The sequence below is a fragment of the Hyla sarda genome, chromosome 7, assembly GCF_029499605.1.
Source record: "Hyla sarda isolate aHylSar1 chromosome 7, aHylSar1.hap1, whole genome shotgun sequence".
NCBI classification, from domain to species: domain Eukaryota; kingdom Metazoa; phylum Chordata; class Amphibia; order Anura; family Hylidae; genus Hyla; species Hyla sarda.
This window is the reverse complement of record NC_079195.1, coordinates 210,300,004-210,325,168: the sequence shown is the minus strand read 5'-3', so window position 1 is coordinate 210,325,168 and position 25,165 is coordinate 210,300,004. Positions and strand designations below refer to the sequence as shown.

The window sequence follows — 25,165 nt, the reverse complement described above, 5'->3', positions numbered from 1 at the left end:
GTACCACTGTATGCTATCTGCAAACGGATTGTCTGGAATGAAAATATATTTACATTCCCAATAAGACATGGGCAAATTGGCCAGAGATGGGGAATGTCTGGCCCCCATAGAAACACCTCTTGTCTGAACATAAAATCACTATAAAACACTTTATGTTCAGACAAGTCTTGGCACTTACATTTTCCCCTCACATTTACATTTATTGAAACGTGATGAAATATTGTCTATTAATTTAAGTGAGGGTTGTCATGTAGTCTCCAAAAGGGCACCCACATTGGGGGACCAGTTTTCTCCCAGTGTGGTAAACACTCAAACAAATAGCAGCACTAATTGGTTCGCCCAGAAGGGCTTTTTTAAATGTGGCCAGAAAATCTGCCGTACATGCCGATACGCTAAACCAACCAAACAATTTGAAAATGCAGATTGTACTAAGACATTTTCTATTAAATCTTATATTAATTGTAATTACAGTAACGTGGTGTACGTCATTGAGTGTACTGCATGCAAGTTGAAATATGTGGGATATACCACCAAAAAATTGAAAACGCGAGCATTAGAGCATCTCAATGACAGTAGCACCACATCTGTAAGGCAGGGATCAGCAGCATCGGCTCATTTTCAGACAGTGCGTAATGGAAATGGGAATTCTTTCAAAATTTACGCCACTGAACATGTGAATGTGGGCATAAGAAGGGGATGCCTTCGTAAAAAACTGGACGACAAAAAAGCATATTGGCAGTTCACTTTGGGGACTCGTGCCCCAACGGGTTTAAATGTCCGCCGCAAATTATTTCACTACTAAATTGGTACTTTTTTCTATGAAATGTGTATTTATGTATTTTAGAATCTTTTTTAACTTTGTATACTGATCCTCCAGTCAGTTGTATCTCCGGTGAGGTGGGAGGTATTATCAGCATATTCTCCGCCCTATTCCCAGGTATTTAAACCTTCTGAGTTTACACTGACGTCTAGGGATCGACCGATATCTGTTTTTTAGGGCCGATACCGATAATCGGTGGAGGTTAGGGCCGATAGCCGATAACTTATACCGATATTCCAGTATAAGTTATCGGCTATTTATCCCCCTTCGACACCGCTGCAGAGCATTGATTTAAAGCGGGTGCTTTAAATCAATGCACTGCGGTGGCTTTTGCGGTGCCATAGGCCACCACCACCCGCTTCTCTCCCCCCTACCTGTCAGGGTGGTCCGGGCCATCCATCCATCCTCCCTTCCTGTAGTGTCCGGCGGCATTCCGGGTGGAGGCTGAACCGGTCCGGGCTGTCCTTCTCCGGGGGTCATCTTCTCCACTCCGGGCAGGCTCCGGCCTAGTACGCTGCATAGACGCCGCTGCGCAGTGATGCCCGTGCGCAGCGACGCACCTGACATCACAGCGTAGCGGCGTCTATGCAGCGTACTAGGCCGGAGCCTGCCCGGAGTGGAGAAGAGGACCCCCGAGAAGAAGGACAGCCCGGACCGGTTCACCCTCCACCCGGAATGCCGCCGGACACTACAGGATGGATGGCCCGGACCACCCCCATTACGGGTAAGTTTAATTATTTTTTTTTATTGACTCGGAGGGTGGGGGAGGGGCCCGACCGGTATAGCGGTATGGGCAAAAATCCATACCGGTATACCGCCCAGCACTAAGGGGGGGGGCGGTCGCGGTGCGGGGCGGCGGATCGGGAGGGCGGTTGCGGTGCGGGGGGCGTGATTATCGGCCGATAATATCGGCCATACCGATAATCGGTCAATCCCTACTGACGTCACCGAGAAAGAGCTAATGCACTCGAAACACGTCTGACTGTCGCTTTTACTGTGTGTTGTCTACTTCAATAAAGCTGCATATCATTGAAGTGCTGGACCCTCTGCCTTTATTCCGAAGGATAGGGGATAAGATGTCTGATCACGGGGGTCTGTGGTTGAGGCTGTGGTTGAGATGTCACACCACGCCCCCTCCATTCAGGTCTATGGGAGGGGGCGTGTCACGCCCCCTCCCATAGACATGAATGGAGGGGACGTGGCGTGACATCACCACTACGGCCTCCCGAACCCACCGTTCTGAACATAATAGTTATAATGGCCGGATCCCCACGACCAGACATCTTATCTCCTTTCCTTTGGATAGGGGACAAGATGTCTAACAACAGAGTACCTCTTTAAGTATTCTCAAGTGAAGGAACTGTCAAAAAAATCTGTAAGGTAAACAGTGTAATGATGAATGAAATTTAAAGTTTTCTTTCGGGCCTTGACTTGTTTATGGAAGGTCTCCAAAAAAATGTCCTCCCATAGGAAATTTGTCAAGTTATCCATCTTGATCCCTTTCTTAGTTGACCAAGGGAGGAATCTCCTGAGATCGCACACAGAGATTATTATTGTTTTTTTTTTTTTTTTTCAATTTTAACAAAACTATTCCCCAAAATGAAGTCTTTGATGTACGACGAGCCCTGAATTACTTGTAAAACACTTTCCACACAGTGAACAGGAAAATGGCTTTTCTCCTGTGTGAGTTCTCTGATGTAACAAGAGATTCGCTCTCCGGTTGAAGACTTTGCCGCACTCGAAACAAGCGAAAGGCTTCTCCCCAGTGTGGATCTTCTTGTGTCGGATAAAATTGGACTTGTCATTAAAGCTTTTCCCGCATTCGGGACACACAAACGGCTTCTCTCCTTTGTGAATGCGCTCGTGTGTTACCAGCTGGGAGTTATTTGCAAAACATTTCCCACATTCGGCACAGGAAAATGGTTTCTCTCCTTTGTGAACCATCTGGTGGATGAGGAGAGTGGATTTCTCATTAAATTTTTCGTCACATTCTAGACATGAAAACTGCTTCCCTTCCACGTGGAAGACTTTATGTCGGACCAGTTCGGCTTTGCTGGTGTAACGTTTCCCGCAATCGCAGCAGGCAAAGGGCTTTTCCCCCGTGTGGGTTCTCTGGTGAATGAGTAGGTTAGCTTTACGATTAAAGCCTTTTCCACATTCGCTGCATGCATATGGTCTCTCCCCCGTGTGGATTCTCTTGTGCCTCCCAAAATTTGACTTGTCATTAAAGCTTTTTCCACATTCCGGACAAACAAAAGGCTTTTCTCCTCTGTGGATCCTCAGGTGAGTCACCAGATGAGAGTTACTCTTAAAACTCTTACCACATTCTGAACAACCGAAAGGTTTCTCTCCCGCATGGATCCTCAGATGTATCAAGAGGTGGGAATTGCTGGGGAAGCATTTGCCGCACACAGAGCATACTAGGGGGACCTTCCCACGGTGCAATCTCTTATGCATTACCAGATCGTTATTCCGAGGAAAACATTTTCCGCATTCTGAACAAACGTGCTGTTTACTTTTCACATTTTGATGGATTTTAACTCTAGGATCCTGGAAATACTGTTCATGTTTGTAGTGAAAAGAATTCAATTCAGGACTTTGTGCAAAATGCTGCATTTCATAGTTATAGTCAGCACCAGGGTGAAAGTTATGGTAGTCGTAATTTTTTTCTGGGGAAGGGAGGTGACAGATTTCTGAAGGTTCTTCGTCATCATCATCATCATCATCAAGGTCTGTAGAAAGAAAATCAAATATTTAGGGTATATTCAGATGTTGACTTCATTGGTTAGGAAAGTAAACAGCAGAAAATACGCAGCAAAATACATGTGAACGTACCCTTAGAAGGCAATTTCTCTCTTAGCACCCCTGCAAAATCAGCACAGCATTTCCCATTTCCCAGCAGCCACAGCTGGGATAATAAAGTACAGTGGTCCCTCAACATACCATGGTAATCCCGTTCCAAACGGACCATCGTTTGTTGAAACCATCGTATGTTGAGGGATCCGTGCAATGTAAAGTATAGGACAGTGGTCTACAACCTGCGGACCTCCAGATGTTGCAAAACTACAACACCCAGCATGCCCGGACAGCCGTTGGCTGTCCGGGCATGCTGGGTGTTGTAGTTTTGCAACATCTGGAGGTCCGCAGGTTGTAGACCACTGTTAGAGGAAGTTGTACTCACCTGTCCCCGCCGCTCCGGACCGTCACCGCTAGTCACCGCTGCCTGGGATGTCGCCGCCCATCGCTGTCGCCGCGTCCCCGAGGTGTCCCCGACGCTCTGGCAAGGCCTACCCCCTACACGACCTTCACCCCCTACACGCAATGATCGTGATGCTGTGCCCGCAACTCCCATCTCTGATGTTACACTTCTGAAATAGGACTGGGGTGGAAGTGGAGCACTAGGACCGAGGAGAAGTTACCCCTTTAACCAGACCAAACAACTACGACCACTATTTAACTGCTTAGTACAGTGGTCCCCAAACTGTGGCCCTCCAGATGTTGCAAAACTACAATTCCCAGCATACCTGGACAGCCGTTGGCTGTCCAGGCATGCTGGGAGTTGTAGTTTTGCAACATCTGGAGGGCCACAGTTTGGGGACCACTGGCTTAGTACCAGGAATATATTGGGAACTAATGATCAGATCTTTTTAGCTATTTTCCGATGATGCTGGTTTGAAGGCTATAACTTGATGGTATTAAAAGGGATTTAACTGGTTAATGGCCACGCCCCCTCCCATAGACTTGCACTGACGGCGTGGCCATAAAGTCACAACCCCCGCAGCCCGCACCCAGCGTTCGGAACAAAATATTCCGAATGCTGGGGCAGTGGAGTACCCCTTTAATGTCTACTACTAAAATATATGACTACTAGCTGTATTTTTATTTAAAAAAATATATTTTTTACAAATCGCCCAAATAGGGCCACAGTTGCTTGTGTTAACGCCAGTTAAGGTAAAGGATAAAGATTGAGTTAGCTTGCAACAATTTTAGGGTAGACCCCCCCCCCCCAAAGAGGTACCCTAAACTAAGACCCTCCCAATACAAAAATAACTTTTAGTAACTTTGATTAAAATTAATCACTTGGGATTTGTAAGTACAAAATGTGATCTGTGTCAGGACAACAAACATCAAAAACCCATCTCCAGTCTGTCTCCCATCATATCTATAAAAGGACCATATTGCTTATGAAGAGCCAATGTGCACTATTATTGTAGGACCATCCAAAAGCAAGTGGGTAGATAGTATTATTGGGGGTCAGACTGAGGAGCTGCTATTTAAATCATCCAGTTAGCCAGATCCTTCTAAGGATCCTTTTAAAGGGGTACTCCGGTGAAAAATATATTTTTTTTAAACCAACTGTTGCCAAAAAGTTAAACAGATTTGTAAATAACTTCTACTAAAAGATCTTAATTCTTCCAGTACTTATTAGCTGCTGTATACTACAGAGGAGATTCTTTTCTTTTTGGATTTCTTTTCTGTCTATCCACAGTGTTCTCTGCTGACACCTCTGTCCATGTCAGGAACTGTCCAGAGTAGGAGCAAATCCTTATAGCAAACCTCTCCTGCTCTGGACATTTCCTAAAATGGACAGAGGTGTCAGCAGAGAGCACTGTGGACAGACAGAAAATAAATTCAAAAATAAAATAATTTCTTCTATAGTATACAGCAGTTAATAAGTACTAGAAGGATTAAAGGTGGTACTCCGGTGGAAAACTTTTTTTTTTTTTTATTAACTGGTGCCAGAAAATGTAACAGATTTGTAAATTACTTCTATTAAAAAATCTTAATCTTTCCAGTACTTATTATCTGCTGAATACTTCAGTGGAAATTCTTTTCTTTTTGAAACACAGAGCTGTCTGCTGACATCACGAGCACAGTGCTCTCTGCTGACATCTCAGTCCATTTTAGGAACTGTCCAGAGCAGCATATGTTTGCTATGAGGATTTTCTCCTACTCTGGACAGTTCTTAAAATGGACAGAAGTGTCAACAGAGAGCACTGTGGTCATGATGTCAGCAGAGAGCTCTGTGTTTCAAAAAGAAAATAATTTCCACTAAATTATTCAGCAGCTAATAAGTACTGGAAGGATTAAGATTTTTTAATAGAAGTAACTTACAAATCTGTTTAACTTTCTGGCACCAGTTGATTTAAAAATAAATAAATAAAGTTTTTCACTGGAGTACCCCTTTAGAAGTAATTTATAAATCTGTTTAACTTTTTGGCACCAACTGATCTTAATTCTTCCAGTACTTATTAGCTGCTGTATACTGCAGAGGAGATTCTTTTCTTCTTGGATTTCTTTTCTGTCTGACCACAGTGCTCTCTGCTGACATCTTTGTCCATGTTAGCAACTGTCCAGAGCAGGAGAAAATTCCCATAGCAAACCTATGCTGCTCTGGACATTTCCTAAAATGGACAGAGGTGTCAGCAGAGAGCACGGTGGACAGACAAAAAAGAAATCCAAAGAGAAAATAATTTCTTCTATAGTATACAGTAGTTAATAAGTACTGGAAGGATTAAGATTAAGTAATTTACAAATCTGTTTAACTTTTTGGCACCAGTTGATTTAAAAAAAAAAAATGTTTTCACCAGAGTACCCCTTTAAAGGAGTACTCCGGCGCGCACTTTTTTCCTTTTATCCCGTTGGGGCTGCAAAATAAAAGAAAACACACTTTATCTTACCTGTCAACGAGCCCCCGGAGCTCCGGTACACTCCGGTACAGGTGTTCGGTCCCCGGGCTGTATTCTTCTTACTTCCTGTTAGCCCGGCAAGTCACACGGAGCTTAAGCCTATCACCGGACGCAGCGATGTCCCGCCTCGGCTGGTGATAGGCTGAAGCTCTGTGTGATGTGTCGGGCTAACAGGAAGTAAGAAGAATACAGCCCGGGGACCGAACACCTGTACCGGAGCTCCGGGGGCTCGTTGGCAGGTAAGAGAAAGTGTGTTTCTTTTATTTTGAAGCCCGGACCGGATAAAAGGAAAAAAGTGCGCGCCAGAGTACTCCTTTAAGGATCTGGCTAACTGGATGTTTTAAATAGCAGCTCCTCAGTCTGACCCCAATAATACTATCTACCCACTTGCTTTTGGATGGTCGTACAATAATAGTGCACATTGGCTCTTCATAATCAATATGGTCATTTTATAGATATGATGGGAGACAGACTGGAGATGGGTTTTTGATGTTTGTGGTCCTGACACAGATCACATTTTGTACTTACAAATCACAAGTGATTCATATTAATTGAAGTTACTAAAAGTAATTTTTTATTGGGAGGGTCTTAGTTTAGGGTAACCCTTTGTGGGGTCTCCCCTAAAGTTGTTGTGAGCTACTTATTACCTTGATACCTCCTGGGGCACCGAGGACCTCAGTGTGCAGGTAACAGCTGTGTCGTACTTCTGTACTTCTTCAGACCAGACACAGCTGTTACCTGCACATTGAGGTCCTCAGTGCCCCTGTCTCGGTACCTGCCTGACACCGCCACCCTGTTTGTACAATTAAGAATACCCTGAAGCTACTACCTTGGTGAGTGCCGTCCATATTTCTACACTGCGAGATTTGTAAATTATTTTTATTAAAAAATCTTTACCCTTCCAGTACTTTTTAGCAGCTGTTTGCTACAGAGGAAATCCTTTTCTTTTGTAATTTCTTTTTTTGTCTTGTCCACAGTGCTCTCTGCTGACACCTGATGCCCATATCAGGAACTGTCCAGACTAGGAGAAAATCCCCATAGCAAACCTCTCCTGCTCTGGACAGTTCCTGACACAGACAGAGGTGTCAGCAGAGAGCACTGTGGTCAGACAGAAAAGAAATTGAAAAAGAAAAGAATTTCCTCTGTAGCATACAGCTGCTAAAAAGTACTGGAAGGGTAAAAATGTTTTAATAGAAGTCATTTACAAATCTGTTTATCTTACTGGCACCAGTTGATTTAAAAAAAATGTTTTCCACCGGAGTACCCCTTTAATAAACTTGCCACATTTTCTCCTGCCTGACAGTAAGCAAATTAAATCTGTGATCTAGTACTGCACGACTCTTCTTAAAGGGAACCTGTTATCACCTGTTCCCAACAACTTCTTTGATGGTGGCCCACCATCCTTGATTGACAGATCTCTACCTTAACCTAAACAGGGGGAGCTCTAACAATCAAGGCCAGCAGGGCAGATAAAAACCACTGGGGACCACCCTGACATCTCGTGGTTCAGGATGCTGCATGAAAGCAATGACAGGTTCACTTTAATGGCCACTGTAAAGATAGTTTGCAGCCATTAAAGGGTTAAAAGGAATCTGTCAGCTGTATTTGCTGCTAAGAGCTGTACCATTGGATAGTTGATAAGGTAAAAAAAAAGCAAACTGTACCTTTCCTGGAGCAGATGTTGGTCGACAAAGCGCCCAAATCATATAAAATAGTCCTTTTATTTCTTAGGCAAGTGTCAAGGAGGCGGGGCAAAGTTGCTGAAGTGCCACAGCCTAGCATGCCTCCTTGCTTTCTTTAAAGGGGTACTCCGCTGCTCAGCGTTTGGAACAAACCGTTCTGAATGCTAGAGCCGAGAGGCGGCGGCGAGAGTTTGTGACGTCATAGCCCCGCCCCCTCACATCACTCCCCGCCCCCTCAATGCAAGTCTATGGGAGGGGGCATGAAAGCCATCACACCCCCTCCCATATCACGCCCCGCCCCCTCAATGCAAGTCTATGGGAGGGGGCGTGGCAGATGTCACGCCACCTCCCATACACTTGCATTGAGGGGGCGGGGTGTGATGTTGTGAGGGGCGGGGCTATGACATCACGAGCTCCCGGCATCGGCTCCAGAGTTTGGAACAGTTTGTTCCAAATGCTGAGCAGCAGAGTACCCCTTTAAAGAGGTTGTCTTGGGTAAGATAACTTATCCCCTATCCACAGGATAGGAGATAAGTGTCTGATCACTGGGGGTCCGATGGCTGGCACCCCCCTGTGGTCTTAAGGCAGTCTATTCATTTTTTAGGGGAGTGCCGATGAGACTTGAGTGCTGTACTCGGGCATCTCATCCCACAGAAATCATAGTATCTTAGCAAGCAGGGGTCCCATTCAGGAGATCATGGGGGGTCCCAGCGGTTGGACACCCCCACGATCAGACAGGATCCACAGGATAGGGGATTGGTTTGTAATTCCCCCGGAAGTAAGGCCAACAGTCAGAGAGGTGGAACCAGAAAGGCCATAATGGAAACAGTGACTTACCTATACTAACATGTCTTGGAGTCTGTGCCTCCATCTTAAAATCCTGGTCATCTCCTAAATAATCGTCATCTTCTTCTTCAATATCAATGATGACAATATTTAGATTTTCATCCTAGATGAGAGATGAGGGAGAAATAAATAATTACCAGCCTGCAAAACTTTAAACATCTATATCTAATATTATCTCGGTTTATTAAATCTGTCCATCCAGGTGTATATACACATTACATTACAGTAGAGTTTTCCAAACAACATGTCTCCAGCTGTTGCAAAACTACAACTCCCAGCATGCCCGAACAGCCGAAGGCAGTCCGGGCATGCTGGGAGTTGTAGTTTTGCAACAGCTGGAGACACATTGTTTGGAAAACCCTGTATTGCAGCTACCTATAACCTTGATATGGGTTTAGCAGATCCAACATGCTAGAGATGTTTAGAGAATAGTCCGTACTCTTAAAGCGTCAGATCCCACAAAGAAAATAAAAAAATATATAAATAAATAAAAATTTAAACTCAGTGCCTATCCCAGACCATGTACATGTAATTTTTTGGCCTCTATCATTAATATTTATTATAAAAATCCCTATTTTCATTAGCTCACAGTGTTAGAAATCCTCTCAGGGAAAGGGGGCGTGTCCCTCCTTGAGGTGGTGGGAGGTGATTGGTGTGTGGTGGGAGGGGGTGTGTTCCTCCCTTGTGGTGGTGGAAGGTGATTGGTGTGTGGTGGGAGGGGGTGTGTCCCTCCCTTATGGTGGTGGGAGGTGATTAGTGTGTGGTAGAAGGGGGCATGTCCCTCACTTGTGGTGGTGGCACATGATTGGACTTTGGTGGGAGGGGGTGTGTCCCTCCCTTTTGGTAGTGGGAGCTGATTGGTGTGTGGTGGAAGGGGGTGTTTCCCTCCCTTGTGGTGGGACGTGATTGATGTGTGGTGGGAGGGGTGTGTCCCTCCCTTATGGTTGTGGGAGGTGATTGATGTGTGGTGGAAGGGGACGTGTCCCTCCCTTGTGGTAGTGGGAGGTGATTGGTGCGTGGTGGGATGGGGTCTGTCCCTCCCTTGTGGTGGTGGGACGTGATTGGTGTGTGGTGGGAGGGGGTGTGTCCCTTCCTTGTGGTGGTGGGAGGTGATTGGTGTGTGGTGGGATGGGGTCTGTCCCTCCATTGTGGTGGTGGGACATGATTGGTGTCTGTGGGGAGGGGGTGCGTCCCTCCCTTATGGTGGTGGGAGGTGATTAGTGTGTAGTGGAAGGGTGTGTGTCCCTCCTTGTGGTTGTGGGAGGTGATTGGTGTGTGGTGGAAGGGGATGTGTCCCTCCCTTGTGGTAGTGGGAGGTGATTGGTATGTGGTGGGATGGGGTCTGTCCCTCCCTTGTGGTGGTGGGATGTGATTGGTGTGTGGTGGGAGGGGGTGAGTCCCTTCCTTGTGGTGGTGGGAGGTGATTGGTGTGTGGTGGGATGGGGTCTGTCCCTCCATTGTGGTGGTGGGACATGATTGGTGTGTGTTGGGAGGGGGTGTGTCCCTCCTTCTGGAGGTGATTGCTGTGTAGTGGAAGGCTGTATGTCCCTCCTTGTGGTGGTGGGACGTGATTGGTGTGTGGTGGAAGGGGGCGTTTCCCTCCCTTGTGGTGGTGGGAGGTGATTGGTGTGTGGTGGGATGGGGCGTGTCCCTCCTTGTGGTGGTGGGACGTGATTGGTGTGTGGTAGAAGGGGGCGTGTCCCTCCCTTGTGGTGGTGGGAGGTGATTGGTGTGTGGTGGGAGGGTGTGTGTCCCTCCTTGTGGTGGTGGGAGGTGATTGGTGTGTGGTAGGATGGGGCGTGTCCCTCCCTTGTGGTGGTGGAAGGTGATTGATGTGTCTTTACATATATTTTGCAGAACGCAGAATTTTTGTTGTGGAACGTCTGCAGCGAAAATTCTGCTGTGTTAGGGTACGTTCACACATACAGGATCTGCGTAGATTTGATGCGCAGGATTTGTAACTGCAGATTAGAAGCTGTGCGCAGTCATTTAGTTTACATTGAAATCTGCAGCAGAAAATCCTGTGCATCAAATCCTGCGCATCAAATCTGCATACTTGTGAACGTACCCTTAAGGGGACTGAGCAATCCTATTGAAGTGAATAGGCTTTAAACACATGCAGAATTTCCATGCGGATTTGAATGCGGATATTTAAGCGAAAATTCTGCCGTGGGAACACTTGAGTAATGTTTTAATGCTTATTCTGAAATAAGACGTATACTTACAAATGGACAATGACTTAACCAGGAATACAGTACCTCATTGTGTCTTTTGAAGGCTTTCTCTTTTAATGCATAAGGTTTTGGACGAGGAGGACTGGGGCACATTTCTGGAATAATACTGGATACTTCTATAGGAGATGAATGTTACTTTGTTAACACATATGAACAACAAAATAATACTACACAACATGAACATGGACGGAGCAGACTGTTCTCATAAAGTACAAGTAGAAGAATGCCAATCTGACACCCAAAAGACAAATGCAAATGCCATATTATCATGTGTTCTGAAGTATAGGACTGTTGATCCTACAAGGATAGCCAGAGCAAAAATCCAGCTAAAGTAAAACTTAGAACTAATTATTACCTTCATCCCTTTAGTTCAGAAATGTCCATCACCTGACAATGGCCTCAGAGTACAATAGCTGGTGTAGCCCCCAACTTTTCCTTTTCATAAGGGGTAAAAGGAGAAAAAGCCCCCCAAAATTTGTAGTGCATTTTCTCCCGAGTACGGAGATACCCCATATGTGGCCCTAAACTGTTTCCTTGAAATACAACAGGGCTCCAAAGTGAGAGCGCCATGTGCATTTGAGGACTAAATTAGGGATTGCATAGGGGTAGACATAGGGGTATTCTACGCCAGTGATTCCCAAACAGGGTGCCCCCAGCTGTTGCTAAATTCCCAGCATGCCTGGACAGTCAGTGGCTGTCCAGGAATGCTGGGAGATGTTGTTTTGCAACAGCTGGAGGCTCTGTTTTAGAAACAATGCAGTACAATACGTTTTTCATTTTTATTGGGGGGGGCAGTGTAAGGGGGTGTATATGTAGTGTTTTACCTTTTATAATGTGTTAGTGTAGTGTTTTTAGGGTACATTCGCACTGGCGTGTTACGGTGAGTTTCCTGCTAGGAGTTTGCGCTGCGGCAAAAAACTTGAAGCAGGAAACTTACTGTAAACCTGCCTGTGTGAATGTACCCTGTACATTCACATGTGGGGGCAGACCTCCAGCTGTTTCAAAACTACAACTCCCAGCATGTACTGACAGACTGTGCATGCTGGGAGTTGTACTTTTGGAACAGCTGGAGGCACACTGGTTGGAAAACCTTCAGTTAGGTTCTGTTACCTAACTCAGTATTTTCCAACCAGTGTGCCTCCAGTGGTGCAAAACTAAAACTCCCAGCATGTACTGATCACCGAAGGGCATGCTGAGAGATGTAGTTATGCAACAGCTGGTGATACGCAACTACAGCTCCCAGCATGCCGAGACAGCTGTTTGCTGTTTGGGCATGCTGGGATTTGCAGTTTTGCAACATCTGGAGAGCTACAGTATAGAGACCACTGCAAACTGTGGCCCTCCAGATGTTGCAAAACTACAAATCCCAGCATGCCCAGACAGCAAACAGCTGTAGAAGTTGTAGTCTTGCAAGATCTGGAGGGATACAGTTTAGAGACCACTGTATAGAGGTCTCAAACTGTATCCCTCCAGCTGTTGCAAAACAACATATTCCAGCATGCCCAAACAGCTGTCTGGGCATGCTGGGAGTTGTAGTTTTGCAACATCTGGAGGGCTACAGTTAGAGACCACTGTATAGTGGTCTCAAACTGTACCCTCCAGATGTTGCTAGGCAACTAACCGGCTTCCGTAGGATCCAGCCGCACGACATCGTCGCCCGCCGATCTCCGTCGCCCGCTGCCTCCGGACGGGTAAGTGTATCTTCGGCGCCGGTCCCCGGCGTTTCCCAATCCTGCCCCGCATATTGTGGGTGGGCAGGATGGGGAAAACTAAAGTTAACCCCCCCGCCCCCGATCTGCTATTGGTGGTCGCTTCTAGACCACCAATAGCCGGGATAGGAGGGGTGGCACCCCTGCCACCTCACTCCTATCCCCTCAGGGGGATCGTGGGTGTCTTAGACAACCGCGATCCCCCTTATATTCCAGGTCACCGGGACACCACAGACCCGTAATGACCCGGAATCGCGAAATCGCAAGTGTGAATTCACTTGTGATTTGCCGCGATTGCTGACATGGGGGGGGTCTAATGACCCCCTGGGCGTTTACACAGGATGCCTGCTGAATGATTTCAGCAGGCATCCCGGTCCGATCCCCGCCTGGCACGTGGCAGGGGCCGGAATTCTCCATGACGTACACCTACGTCATTGGTCCTTAAGTACCAGGGTGTCATGACGTAGGCATACGTCAAGGGTCCTTAAGGGGTTAAATGCATTTTCCCAGAAGGGGCAGTTTTCTGCTATGTGACCCAAGCTGCATTAAAAATTACAAATCTGTATACTTATCCGGCCGGCTCCTCCTGTTGGTTTCCTGAGGCTTGGTCTCAACCACGGCAGTCTCCTTTATTACTTCCAGAGACCTGCCGTGTAGAAGGAGATGCCAGCTCAGCATAAAGATCAGCCACTGAGAGGACATTTCCTGTCCGCATGGAATGTCACTGGAAGTAATAAAACTTTTAAAAGAAGATTGTTCTTTGCAGTGCTGCCCAGCCACATATTAAGTAAAAACCCCCACTGCCGAAGAATACCTTTAGGGTAGGGTAGAAAATATGCTGCAGATTCTGCTATGAGCAGACACACAGGGCCACATGCAGCCGTGTGTGCAGTAAGGTGAGGAGCCGGGGGCCGAGCATCACGTCACATCGGCGCACGGGAATCAGACTCTAAACCTCATTGCAAATACAGAGCGGCAGCTGGGAAGCCCAGTGTGTCTGCTCGTAGCAGAATTTGCAGAATGCGCTACATGTGACCCTACGCTTAAAGCGTTACTGTCATTTGAAAAAACTTTTGACATGTCATCCAAACATGCCAAAACTTTAGCTTACATCAGGTCTCAGTCCCAAGACCCTCTGCGATCATGAGTTATAAGGGAGGCAGTGTGTGCTTCACTCCCTGGTTGTCAATCAAACCTGACTCACTGCTTTAAAGGGGTTATCCACCATAAGATGATTTTAGTACGTACCTGGCAGACAGTAATGGACATGCTTAGGAAGGATCTGCGCTTGTCTTGGGGCTAAATGACTATGTTGTGAGATTACCATAACACTGTGGCTAGCTTTTTGTGAATTAGTATTTCCTGTTTGAGTTTTCTTTTTTTGCCTAAAAATCCCATAATTCCATTTTCCTCCCTCCCACACATCAGCCACCCCACCCATTGATATATAAATGAGCTGCATCCTCTCAAAAGACCTGTGGTTTTCAATCAGGGTGCCCACAGCTGTTGCATTAGTTGAAGATTGATCGCTCCACCCATTGAAGCAGACAGGCTCCCTATCATCAGCTGACTAGTGAGTCAAGTCTCGGCCGCATTGCAACCTGGGAAAAATGTGAGACAACAGTCATTTTGTATGCTGGTAAAAATAAATATTGGGGTGAAAATCCCATAAGAATTGTGAGAAAACTGTCACACACAGGTTCAGACACCATATTATGAACTACACTAACTTCACAGCCCCTGTAGCATAGTCACATAAAAAAAATTCCTGGAATACCCCATTAACCTGTGCAGGGGGAGCAGCCGGGCAGGGAGTAAAGAGCTGGTGCGCACTTTACAGGCTTATAACTCACGACTGAGACCTGGACTCGGACCTGGTGCGATCTAAACTTTTGATATGTCTGGACCACATGTCAAGAGTCTTTTTTACTGCTGGTGTCCAGTTTTTGATCCAGAATCTCCTAACACTTTAGAAGAATTCTCCGGTCCTAGAGTCAGGTTTTCTAAGGTCAGATAATAAAAAGTCTGAAGAAGTAGAAAACATGACTCTCCCCTGTATCCAAGGGCCAGTACTTACCTGGGGTGAGATCTATAACCGGTTCCCTGTGCTGCGGTTTACTTTTAGCATGCGTCCTTTGTCCTTTCATTTCAGGGACAACTTCAACTTGCCACATGTTTACATCTTCAACCTAAATGTTGCATTAAAATAAAAAAGTCAATAGCGGGATTTATTACTTTTTAGGCCTTTATAGCTTTTGCAGTTTCTGTTCTGTTGCGTAAAGGGGTACTCCGGTGGAAAACAATTTACTTAAAATCAACTGGTGCAAGAAAGTTAAACAGATTTGTAAATGACTTCTATTTAAAAATCTTAATCCTTCCAGTACTTATCAGCTACTATATACCCCAGAGAAACGTTTCCCAACCAGGGTGCCTCCAGCTGTTGCAAAATTACAACTCCCAGCATGCTCGGACAGCCAAAGGCTGTCCGAACATGCTGGGAGTTGTAGTTTTACAACAGCTGGAGGCACCCTGGTTGGGAAACACTTCTCCTGAGGAAGTTATTTTTCTTAATTTCCTTTCTGTCTGACCACAGTGCTCTCTGCGGACACCTCTGTCCATGTCAGGAACTGTCCAGAGTAGGAGCAAATCCCCATAACAAACCTATCCTGCTCCGGACAGTTCTTGACATGGACAGAGGTGTCAGCAGAGAGCACTGTGGTCAGACAGAAGAGAAATTCAAAAAGAAAAGAACTTCCTCTGTAGTATACAGCAGCTGATAAGTACTGGAAGGATTAAGATTTTTAAATAGAAGTCATTTACAAATCTGTTTAACTTTCCTGCACCAGTTGACTGAAAGAAATACCCCTTTAATTAAGTCTTGTGACTCTTAGGCCATGTTCACAATCCCTTGCTTCTTGCACCGTGCGCACAAGAAGACGTGAGGGACGACGCATGCGCTGAGGACCTATGTGTCAATCACACAGTGGTCCCAGTGCTGACGTAAAGGGATAGGCGACCCCCGGCCACACCTATCCGACTGTTGCTGACCACAGAATAAAGCATTTTTTAAGCTGATCAAGATTGCTAAAAAGCAGCAAAATGAGGGTAGAAATTCATGACCGCTGTGCTTTAAAGGGGTACTCCGGTGTAAAACTTTTTTTTTTTTTTTTTATCAACTGGTACCAGAAAGTTAAACAGATTTGTAAATTACTTCTATTAAAAAAATCTTAATCCTTCCAGTACTTATCAGCTGCTGAATACTACAGAGGAAATTCTTTTCTTTATGGGACACAGAGCTCTCTGCTGACATCTCTGTCCATTTTAGGAACTTTCCAAAGCAGCATATGTTTGCTATGGGGATTTTCTCCTACTCTGGACAGTTCTTAAAATGGACAGAGATGTCAGCAGAGAGCACTGTGCTTGTGATGTCAGCCGAGAGCTCTGTGTTCCAAAAAGAAAATAATTTCCTCTGTAGTATTCAGTAGCTAATAAGTACTGGAAGGATTAAGATTTTTTAATAGAAGTCATTTACAAATCTGTTTAACTTTCTGGCACCAGTTGATTAGAAAAAAATGTTTTCCACCAGAGTACCCCTTTAAATAAAGAAAACCCCTTTATTAGGTAGAAAAATCACCTTGTTGGGCTCCTGGTTATAGTCTGGATTAGGCTCGATTATACAATCTTCATCCACACTTTGGTTGTCCTCTATATGACCGTCCTGTGAACAGATTGGGCTAGGACACCTCTCTGGTGTATTCCCCTCACTGGACTGATCTGTTGAAAATAAATGCAGTGACTAAATACAAAGCTTATACATGACGGCAAGATGATGGGTGTATCTAGGTGACCCCGAAAACTGCTCTCTCCTTTACCCAGTGATTCCAGGTGCTGATCGGTCTCCATCACAACGTCATTGTACAGATCCTTATGTCCTTCTATGTATTCCCACTCCTCCATGGTGAAACAGACAATGACATCCTGATACCTTATAGGAACCTGTCGCACACAATGATACCATTATCATCCCTTGGAACTACTGTATAATGTCCCCCCTTCCCATCGGTGCTCACCTCTCCAGTCAGCAGATGAATGATCTTGTTTGAGAGTTCTAGGATCTTCTGCTCATTGTTCCTCTCATATATTGGGAATGCGACAGGGCTCTGGGTCCGGCCCAGCTTTCCTGAGAGGTGAAGACGGCTGCTGGGTGCCCCGGGATCAAGAGACTTCTTCATGGGTCCATAATCCTAATTAAGAAAGAGTCAATAGGAAACATGCTCTTGTTTTCATGTCACGCTGTTCCTCAAATCTCTCACCTCTCCAGTCAGCAGATAAATGATCTCCAGGGTGAGACTTAATATTTGTTCAGTTACGTGACCCTTCTCCTTGTCCATCCTGAAGACGAAGCTTTGGTCCTGCTGTTTAGGACCAGCTGTCCCTGAATTGAGAGGAAAAAAAAATATATAAAAATAAATAAATATATATATATATATATATATATATATATAGCAATAATCCAACAGCACTCCAAAAATGAGAAAAACTGTGGTAGTTTATTCACCCTTGTCTATGCGACATTTCGGCTACCCACTTGTATATACAGTGGTCCCTCAACATACCATGGTAATCCCGTTCCAAACGGACCATCGTTTGTTGAAACCATCGTATGTTGAGGGATCCGTGCAATGTAAAGTATAGGACAGTGGTCTACAACCTGCGGACCTCCAGATGTTGCAAAACTACAACACCCAGCATGCCCGGACAGCCGTTGGCTGTCCGGGCATGCTGGGTGTTGTAGTTTTGCAACATCTGGAGGTCCGCAGGTTGTAGACCACTGTTAGAGGAAGTTGTACTCCCCTGTCCCCGCCGCTCCGGACCGTCACCGCTCGTCACCGCTGCCCGGGATGTCGCCGTCCATCGCTGTCGCCGCGTCCCCGGGGTTTCCCCGACGCTCTAGCAAGGACTCTGCTTCCCCGGCATCCTCGCTCTCTGTCGCCGCCATCACGTTGCTAAGCACGGCACTCCTATTGGATGACGGGACGGCGTGCGCAGCGACGTGATGACGACGATGGAGAGCGCCGACAATGCAGGGGATCCCGAAGAGGACGCGCCAGAGCCCCGAGGACAGGTAAGTGATCGTCAGCGGACCACAAGGGGGAACCGTAAACCGCTATCCGGTGGCAGCTGAAGCAGTCTGCGCTGCAGGATAGCCGTTTATGTGATGGCCCCGACATACAAAAGCATCGTATGTTGATGCTGCCTTCAACATGCGATGGTCTCTGAGAGGCCATCGCATGTTGAAATTATCGTATGTCGGGGCCATCGTAGGTCGGGGGGTCACTGTATGTATATATATATATATATATATATATATAATCTACCCCTATAAGATGCCAGGTTGATCAGAAGTTAAAGGGGAATTTCAGAGGAAGAACATTTTTTTAATTCAGTGGTGCTAGAAAGTTATACAGATTTGTAAATTGCTTCTGTAAAAAAATCTCAATCCTTCCAGTACTTATCAGCTGCTGTATACTACAGAGGAAGTTTTGTAGTTCTTTCCAGTCTGACCACAGTGCTCTCTGCTGACACCTCTGTCCATGTCAGGAACTGTCCAGAGCAGGAGAGGTTTTCTATGGGGATTTGCTCCTCCTCTGGACAGTTCCCGACATGGACAGAGGTGTCAGCAGAGAGCGCTGTGGTCAGACTGGAAAGAACTACACAACTTCCTCTGAAGCATACAGCAGCTGATGTGTACAGGAAGGATTAGGGTAGGGTCACACGGTGGAATTTCCGCAAACTGAACAGAATTGCGGAATTCCAACCGAATTCTGGCGGAATTTCTGTGTTCTCAAAAATTTCCATTGATTTCAAAGGGATTCCGCTGGGGAATTCCACAAAATATAAGATATAATTTTTCTGCGGAATGCAGAAATTCTGCTGTCTGAATTCCAATGAAAGTAATGGGCAGTAAATTCCGACGGAATTCTTCCGTGGAATTCCGTACAGAAATTTTCGCTGTTTGAACATACCCTTAAAGGGGTACTCCTCTGCTCAACATTTGGAACAAACTGTCCCGAACGCTGGAGCTGGGAGCTTGTGACATCATAGCCCCGCCCCCTCATGACATCACGCCCCACCCCCTCAATGCAAGTTTATTGAGGTGGGGGGGGTGTGACGGGGCTTAATGACTCCACTTCATTAGGATGTGGAGTCAGTTACAGAGAATTAATATGTAAATTGAGCTGATGAAGCCCCACCCCCACTGCCCGATTCACTGAATTCTGGGAGACATATCTCAGAACCTACTGGACATATTTAAGTAAGTGACTCCTCGTTGGACTCCTGTTCACCCAAACTATAATCCAGTATATATAAGGTTTAGTGTGGGTGAACGGGCTGACAGTTTCCCTTTAAAAGACAACTGTCAGGCAATTCACCCAAACTAAACCCAATATACTGGGTGATAAAGTAGGTGACCAGGAGTCCAACGAGGGGTCACTTACTTTACTGTGTGTCCTGGCCGCTGAGTTCTCCCCCGATAAAATTCAGTTTGTCATCTCTGTACTCGCGCTTTGAAGGCAGTCCCCCGGCATCCATGTTTCTTTGGGTCCCGGAGGAAGGGGCCTGAGCCCGTCCCCGTAGTTTGCATATTCATGTGAAGAACATCTTCCTCCGGGACAGTTTGAGTACAGAGAGGACAAACACAACTTTATCGGGGGGAGAACTCAGCGGCCAGGACACACAGTAAAGTAAGTGACCCCTTGTTGGACTCCAGTTCACTCATACTATCATCTCGTAGTCTGGGCGTACTGCCTGACAGATTTCCTTTAAAGGGAAAGACAGCTGTGACTGTTGACTCTTTACAATACAGTGACCCCCCGACCTACGATGGCCCCGACATACGATAATTTCAACATGCAATGGCCTCTCAGAGGCCATCACATGTGGAAGGCAGCATCAACATACGATGCTTTTGTATGTCGGGGCCATAGCATAAACGGCTATCCGGCAGCGCAGACTGCTTCAGCTGCTGCCGGATAGCCATTTACGGTGCCCCGTGTGGTCCGCTGATGATAACTCACCTGTCCCTGGCGCTCCGTTCTCTTCAGGATCCCCTGCATCACCGTCGCTCTCCTTCATTGTCATCACATCGCCGCACACGCTGTCCCCTCATCCAATAGGATCGGTGTGCGCAGCGACGTGATGATGGCGATGAAGAGCGATGATCCCAGGCAGCAGAGAGGGTCCGGAGCGGCGGGGACACCCCGGGGATGCGGCGACAGCGATGGAGGGCGACATCCAGGGAAGCGGTGACGGTCCGGAGCGGCGGGGACAGATGAGTATAACTTCCTATACTTATCATTGCACGGATCCCTCAACATACGATGGTTCATTTGGAACCAACTACCATCGTATGTTGAGGGACCGCTGTATTCAGACTGGATCCAGGAAGCACTAAGGGGCCCCCAACAAATAATACTGTCAGCAGTGTCCCCTCACAGTCAATACAATTCTGCTCCTCCCCTTAGACACTGGGGCATAAGAAGTAATTTTGCCTCCGGTGGCGCCACACAGCCAATACTTAAAGTACTGGTATGTATAAGTAGCATATATCGATCACTATGGGGGAGATTTATCAAAACCTGTGGAAAGGAAAAGTTGCCCAGTTGCCCATAGCAACCAATCAGATCGCTTCTTTCATTTTGCAGAGGCCTTGTTTAAAATGAAAGAAGTGAGCTGATTGGTTGCTATGGGCAACTGGGCAACTTTTCCTCAGGACAGGTTTTGATAAATCTCCCCCTATATGATTGCCTTAAAGGGGTACTCCATTGGAAAATATATATATTTTTTAAATCAACTGGTGCCAGAAAGTTAAACAGATGACGTCAGACGCCATCCACACGAGGGAAAGCAGCTAACATCATCGCCGACACCTCCGGACTGCAACATCGCACGGCAAATATCAGGTTCAGTGCCCTCTGAACCAGCCGTACCGGCGCCTGCCTGCGCTCACAGGACAGCGTCACAGCGCAAGGATAACACAGGAATCCTTATCGGGTAATATCTCTACTATAATACACAACATTTTGCAGATTTATTTGGGTCAACACCCTGGACATTCATTTATTTGTCTTGATTTATTTTTCTGGACATTGGTAGCACCATACCGGACTATCAGATACAGAATTGCCGGATTAGCGGTCACACTGCATTGATGAATTTTAAAAAAAATTAAAAAAAAATTTTATTGCAAAACTATTGTATATGTATTCACTTTGTCTCTAGGCATTTGCTTGTAACATTACCCCCCCCCCCCCCGCAAGGGCCCTGTGAGGGGATATTTCTGTATATATTTTTACATATTGCATTTTGATGTTCATGTTGTAAATAAATTTATATTCTGAATATTTGACGCACAGTCTCAGCCTAAATATATTAAATTGTTCGGGTTACTGTCCTTGAGGTGTAGGCAGTCCCTCTTTACTTTCTTATACAAATTATTACTATACACCTGGGTATAGGTGTTACTGCCTACATTGCCTCGGACAGTATTTAATTCTGAGCTGCACAATTTTCGAAATTCAGATTTGTAAATGACTTCTATTAAAAAAATCTTAATCCTTCCAGTACTTATCAGCTGCTGTATGATCCACGGGAAGTTCTTTTCTTTTTGATTTTCTTTTCTGTCTGACCACAGTGCTCTCTGCTGACACCTCTGTTTATTTTAGGAACTGTCCAGAGTAGGAGCAAATCCCCATAGAAAACCTATCCTACTCTGGACAGTTCCTAAAATGGACAGAGGTGTCAGCGGAGAGTACTGTGGTCAGACACAAGGAAATTCAAAATGAAAAGAACTTCCTGAGAATAATACAGCTGATAATAAGTACTGGAAGGATTAAAAAATTTAAAGTAATTTACAAACCTGTTTAACTTTCTGGCACCAGTTGGTTTAAAAAAATAGTTTTCCAGTGGAGTACCCCTTTAATAAGGGGGAACCCTACAGAACCCCCGAAACGCATTTGTATATGTCATAAAGCTTATTGTCTTACTAGAGCACTATTAATAATATACACGATCCTTGGTGGGGCTAATGGAATTCTAACTACCGGAGCTGTTTGTGAATCTATCTGAGACACTATCGGATCTTTGGATGTTTGTGAGCATGTGAGGAGCCAACCAGGAGGGGTGGGTGAAGATAGCGCACATCCCCCGCTGTGAAATAGGTTATTATTTCAATGCCTACAATTGATTTTGTGTAAAAAAAAAAAAAAACTGGAGCGCTAGCCTCTAGTGCAATGTTTCCCAACCAGGGTGCCTCCAGCTGTTGCAAAACTACAACTCCCAGCATGCCCGGACAGCCTTTGGCTGTCCGGGCATGCTGGGAGTTGTAGTTTTGCAACAGCTGGAGGCACCCTGGTTGGGAAACAATGCACTGGTATTTTGATGCTTCTTTGTATACCGGACCATTTATTGGAATGGGGAGGAGGCCAGCGCTCTTTACTATGGAAATTATGGGAAGGACTATCCTGGATTTGTGATACGCCATCTTGGACCCATGGTGCTATGGTGGGCCAGTGAATTTTACCTCGCAGCCCCCCATAAGCAACAAGTGAATCCCACCCTGTAGTTTGTTTGGAGCGCTACTAGTACCTTATTGTGATTGTTTTCTCTACTGATCAGTATTAGCAATCTAAAGATTGCTAGAAATAGTCCCCGTTGGGAACTTTGCACCTTTTTTTTTTATCTTAAAAAAAAAAAAAAAAAAAAAAATGAATAAGCCCCTCCCCAATAAAAAATAATATCATCCTCTTATCCCATTGTACAAAGAAAAAAAAAATTAATTAATTAACAAACACATTTGGTATGGTCCAGTGTGGTAAGGTAATGTTAATAATCCCGTACAGTGAAAGGCATAAATGTAAAAATGACAGTAAAAAAAGTCAAAAATTGCTGATTTTTGGTCACATCACATCCCAGGAAAAAAAATAAAAAATCATCAAAAAAAGTCACATACACGCAAAGGTGATACCGATATAAACTATGTAGTTTTTCATCACTCACATCAGTTCCCCTTCTAGGTTATATGCTGCAATAATTGGCGACACTGGTGGGAATTAATTAACGGGTTTTTGCAATCGCTTATTTGTGCAGAAATTACAATTTTTTGTTTTGTTTACACTAGTTTTCAGTGCCGCCAGCACAATACTAAGTAGTTTTGTTTTTTTAAACATAGTAACGGTGAAACTCAGTGCTGTGGTTTTATTATTAATATGTAAATATAGAAGCAGACATGAAACAAATAAAAATACTAAAATGATTGATAAAAATAATATACTAAGCTATAAAAAAAAAAAAATGAATTTATCCAACAAATAAGTTGGATACAATCACACCAATAAGGTAGAAATAATTTAAACATATAAATATAATAAAAAGCGGTCACTAAAAAAATGATCGCAAATAGAAGTATATGTCAGCTCGCCCCAAAGCCCACCAGTCCAAGCACGGAGTAGGGCGCGGACTGCACCCAAATATTTGAAAGCCGAAAAACAGAAAACTCCAGCTCGGTGCAGATCAATGCGCCGTCTTTATTCACATGGAGCTACATGGATCACAGGTACAAGAGGATGTGACGCGTTTCGGCCAGGTGCTGTCCAAAACGCGTCACATCCTGTTGTACCTGTGATCCATGTAGCTCCATGTGAATAAAGACGGCGCATTGATCTGCACCGAGCTGTAGTTTTCTGTTTTTCGGCTTTCTAATAAAATGATGTAATATTAATTATAATAAATCAATTAATAAATATAGTAAGAATACTATAATGATAGGAACAGAAGGACTACTGAATTATCAATACTAACATTATGCTTATTAAAATAAAATAAACAGCTTACAATGATAGAGAATAACACCCCTTATTGTAATATAGATATATATTTAGAGGTATGTCTGCAATATATAAATACAACGCTCCATATATATATATCAGACAATTCTCCATAGAGATGGCTCCCTCCATGCCCCCAATAAATGACACATTCTGGAGGGACATCGCCCCCTATGGTAAGGCCGGAATTGTGTACAGGACCAGTATACCGGAGACTCCACATCCCCCATCACTTACCGTAAAACCCTTTTTTCTAGCCCTATAATCCAAGCTCACCGGAAACGGAAGCGGGCGGCTGACAATTACTTCCTGGTGTTGCGTACCACACCAGACATTTGTTTGCGTTCCATGACTCGGGGTTCCTAGGCTGCACGAAATCCTCCGTCCGCTCCGCCCCTCGGCTCTCCGAACATTTCCGAACGGGAGACGAGAGCAGAGTGTGATGGGCCCTGATTGGCTGCGCACATCTCCCTCAGCTCTGTTGGAAGCTCCTCCCCTCATCCCCGAGCACGGAGGGGAAAGAAATAATGAATGGATAGTCTGCACAGCGCCTCCCTGCGGGCAAAGGAGTGTGTGTGTGTGTATATATATATATATATATATATATATACCGTATATATATATATATACACACACACACACACACATCTAAATATATATATATATATATATATAAAAATATATATATATATGTATATATAAATATATATACATATATATATATATACACACACACACACATCTATATATATATATACACACACACACACACACACATCTATATATATATATATATATATATATATATATATACTAGGGATCGACCGATATCTGTTTTTTAGGGCCGATACCGATAATCGGTGGAGGTTAGGGCCGATAGCCGATAACTTATACCGATATTCCGGTATAAGTTATCGGCTATTTATCCCCCCTCGACACCGCTGCAGAACATTGATTTAAAACGGGCGCTTTAAATCAATGCACTGCAGTGGCTTTTGCGGTGCCATAGGCCGCCGCCGCCAAACGCTTCTCTCCCCTACCTGTCAGGGTGGTCCGGGCCATCCATCCATCCTTCATTCCTGTAGTGTCCGGCGGCATTCCGGGTGGAGGGTGAACCGGTCTGGGCTGTCCTTCTCCGGGGGTCATCTTCTCCACTCCGGGCAGGCTCCGGCCTAGTATGCTGCAAAGACGCCGCTGCGCAGTGACGCCCGTGCGCAACGACGCACCTGATGTCACGGAGTCTATGCAGCGTACTAGGCCGGAGCCTGCCCGGAGTGGAAAAGAGGACCCCCGGAGAA

At 45.3% G+C, this 25,165-nt stretch overlaps 1 protein-coding gene across 3 annotated transcripts; it reads right to left on the bottom strand.

Moving 5' to 3' along the window:
* Positions 1-2,367: 2,367 nt before the first annotated feature.
* On the bottom strand, positions 2,368-24,249 carry LOC130282178 (zinc finger protein OZF-like). 3 transcript variants are annotated; one of them, XM_056530149.1, is made up of 9 exons: positions 24,105-24,249; positions 17,295-17,416; positions 17,052-17,225; positions 16,854-16,977; positions 16,616-16,755; positions 15,059-15,170; positions 11,297-11,388; positions 9,030-9,141; positions 2,368-3,552 (listed from the first exon to the last, which is right to left on the bottom strand). In XM_056530149.1, exons 2-9 carry the CDS (start codon positions 17,370-17,372, stop codon positions 2,408-2,410), a joined length of 1,977 nt encoding a protein of 658 aa, XP_056386124.1. In that variant the 5' UTR covers positions 17,373-17,416; positions 24,105-24,249; the 3' UTR covers positions 2,368-2,407. The 3 variants fall into 3 exon arrangements, with proteins under 3 accessions (XP_056386124.1, XP_056386125.1, XP_056386126.1); XM_056530150.1 differs by lacking the exon at positions 24,105-24,249 and adding an exon at positions 23,875-23,979; XM_056530151.1 differs by lacking the exons at positions 17,295-17,416; positions 24,105-24,249 and having other exon boundaries at positions 16,854-17,007; positions 17,052-17,189.
* Between the last annotated feature and the right edge of the window lie 916 nt (positions 24,250-25,165).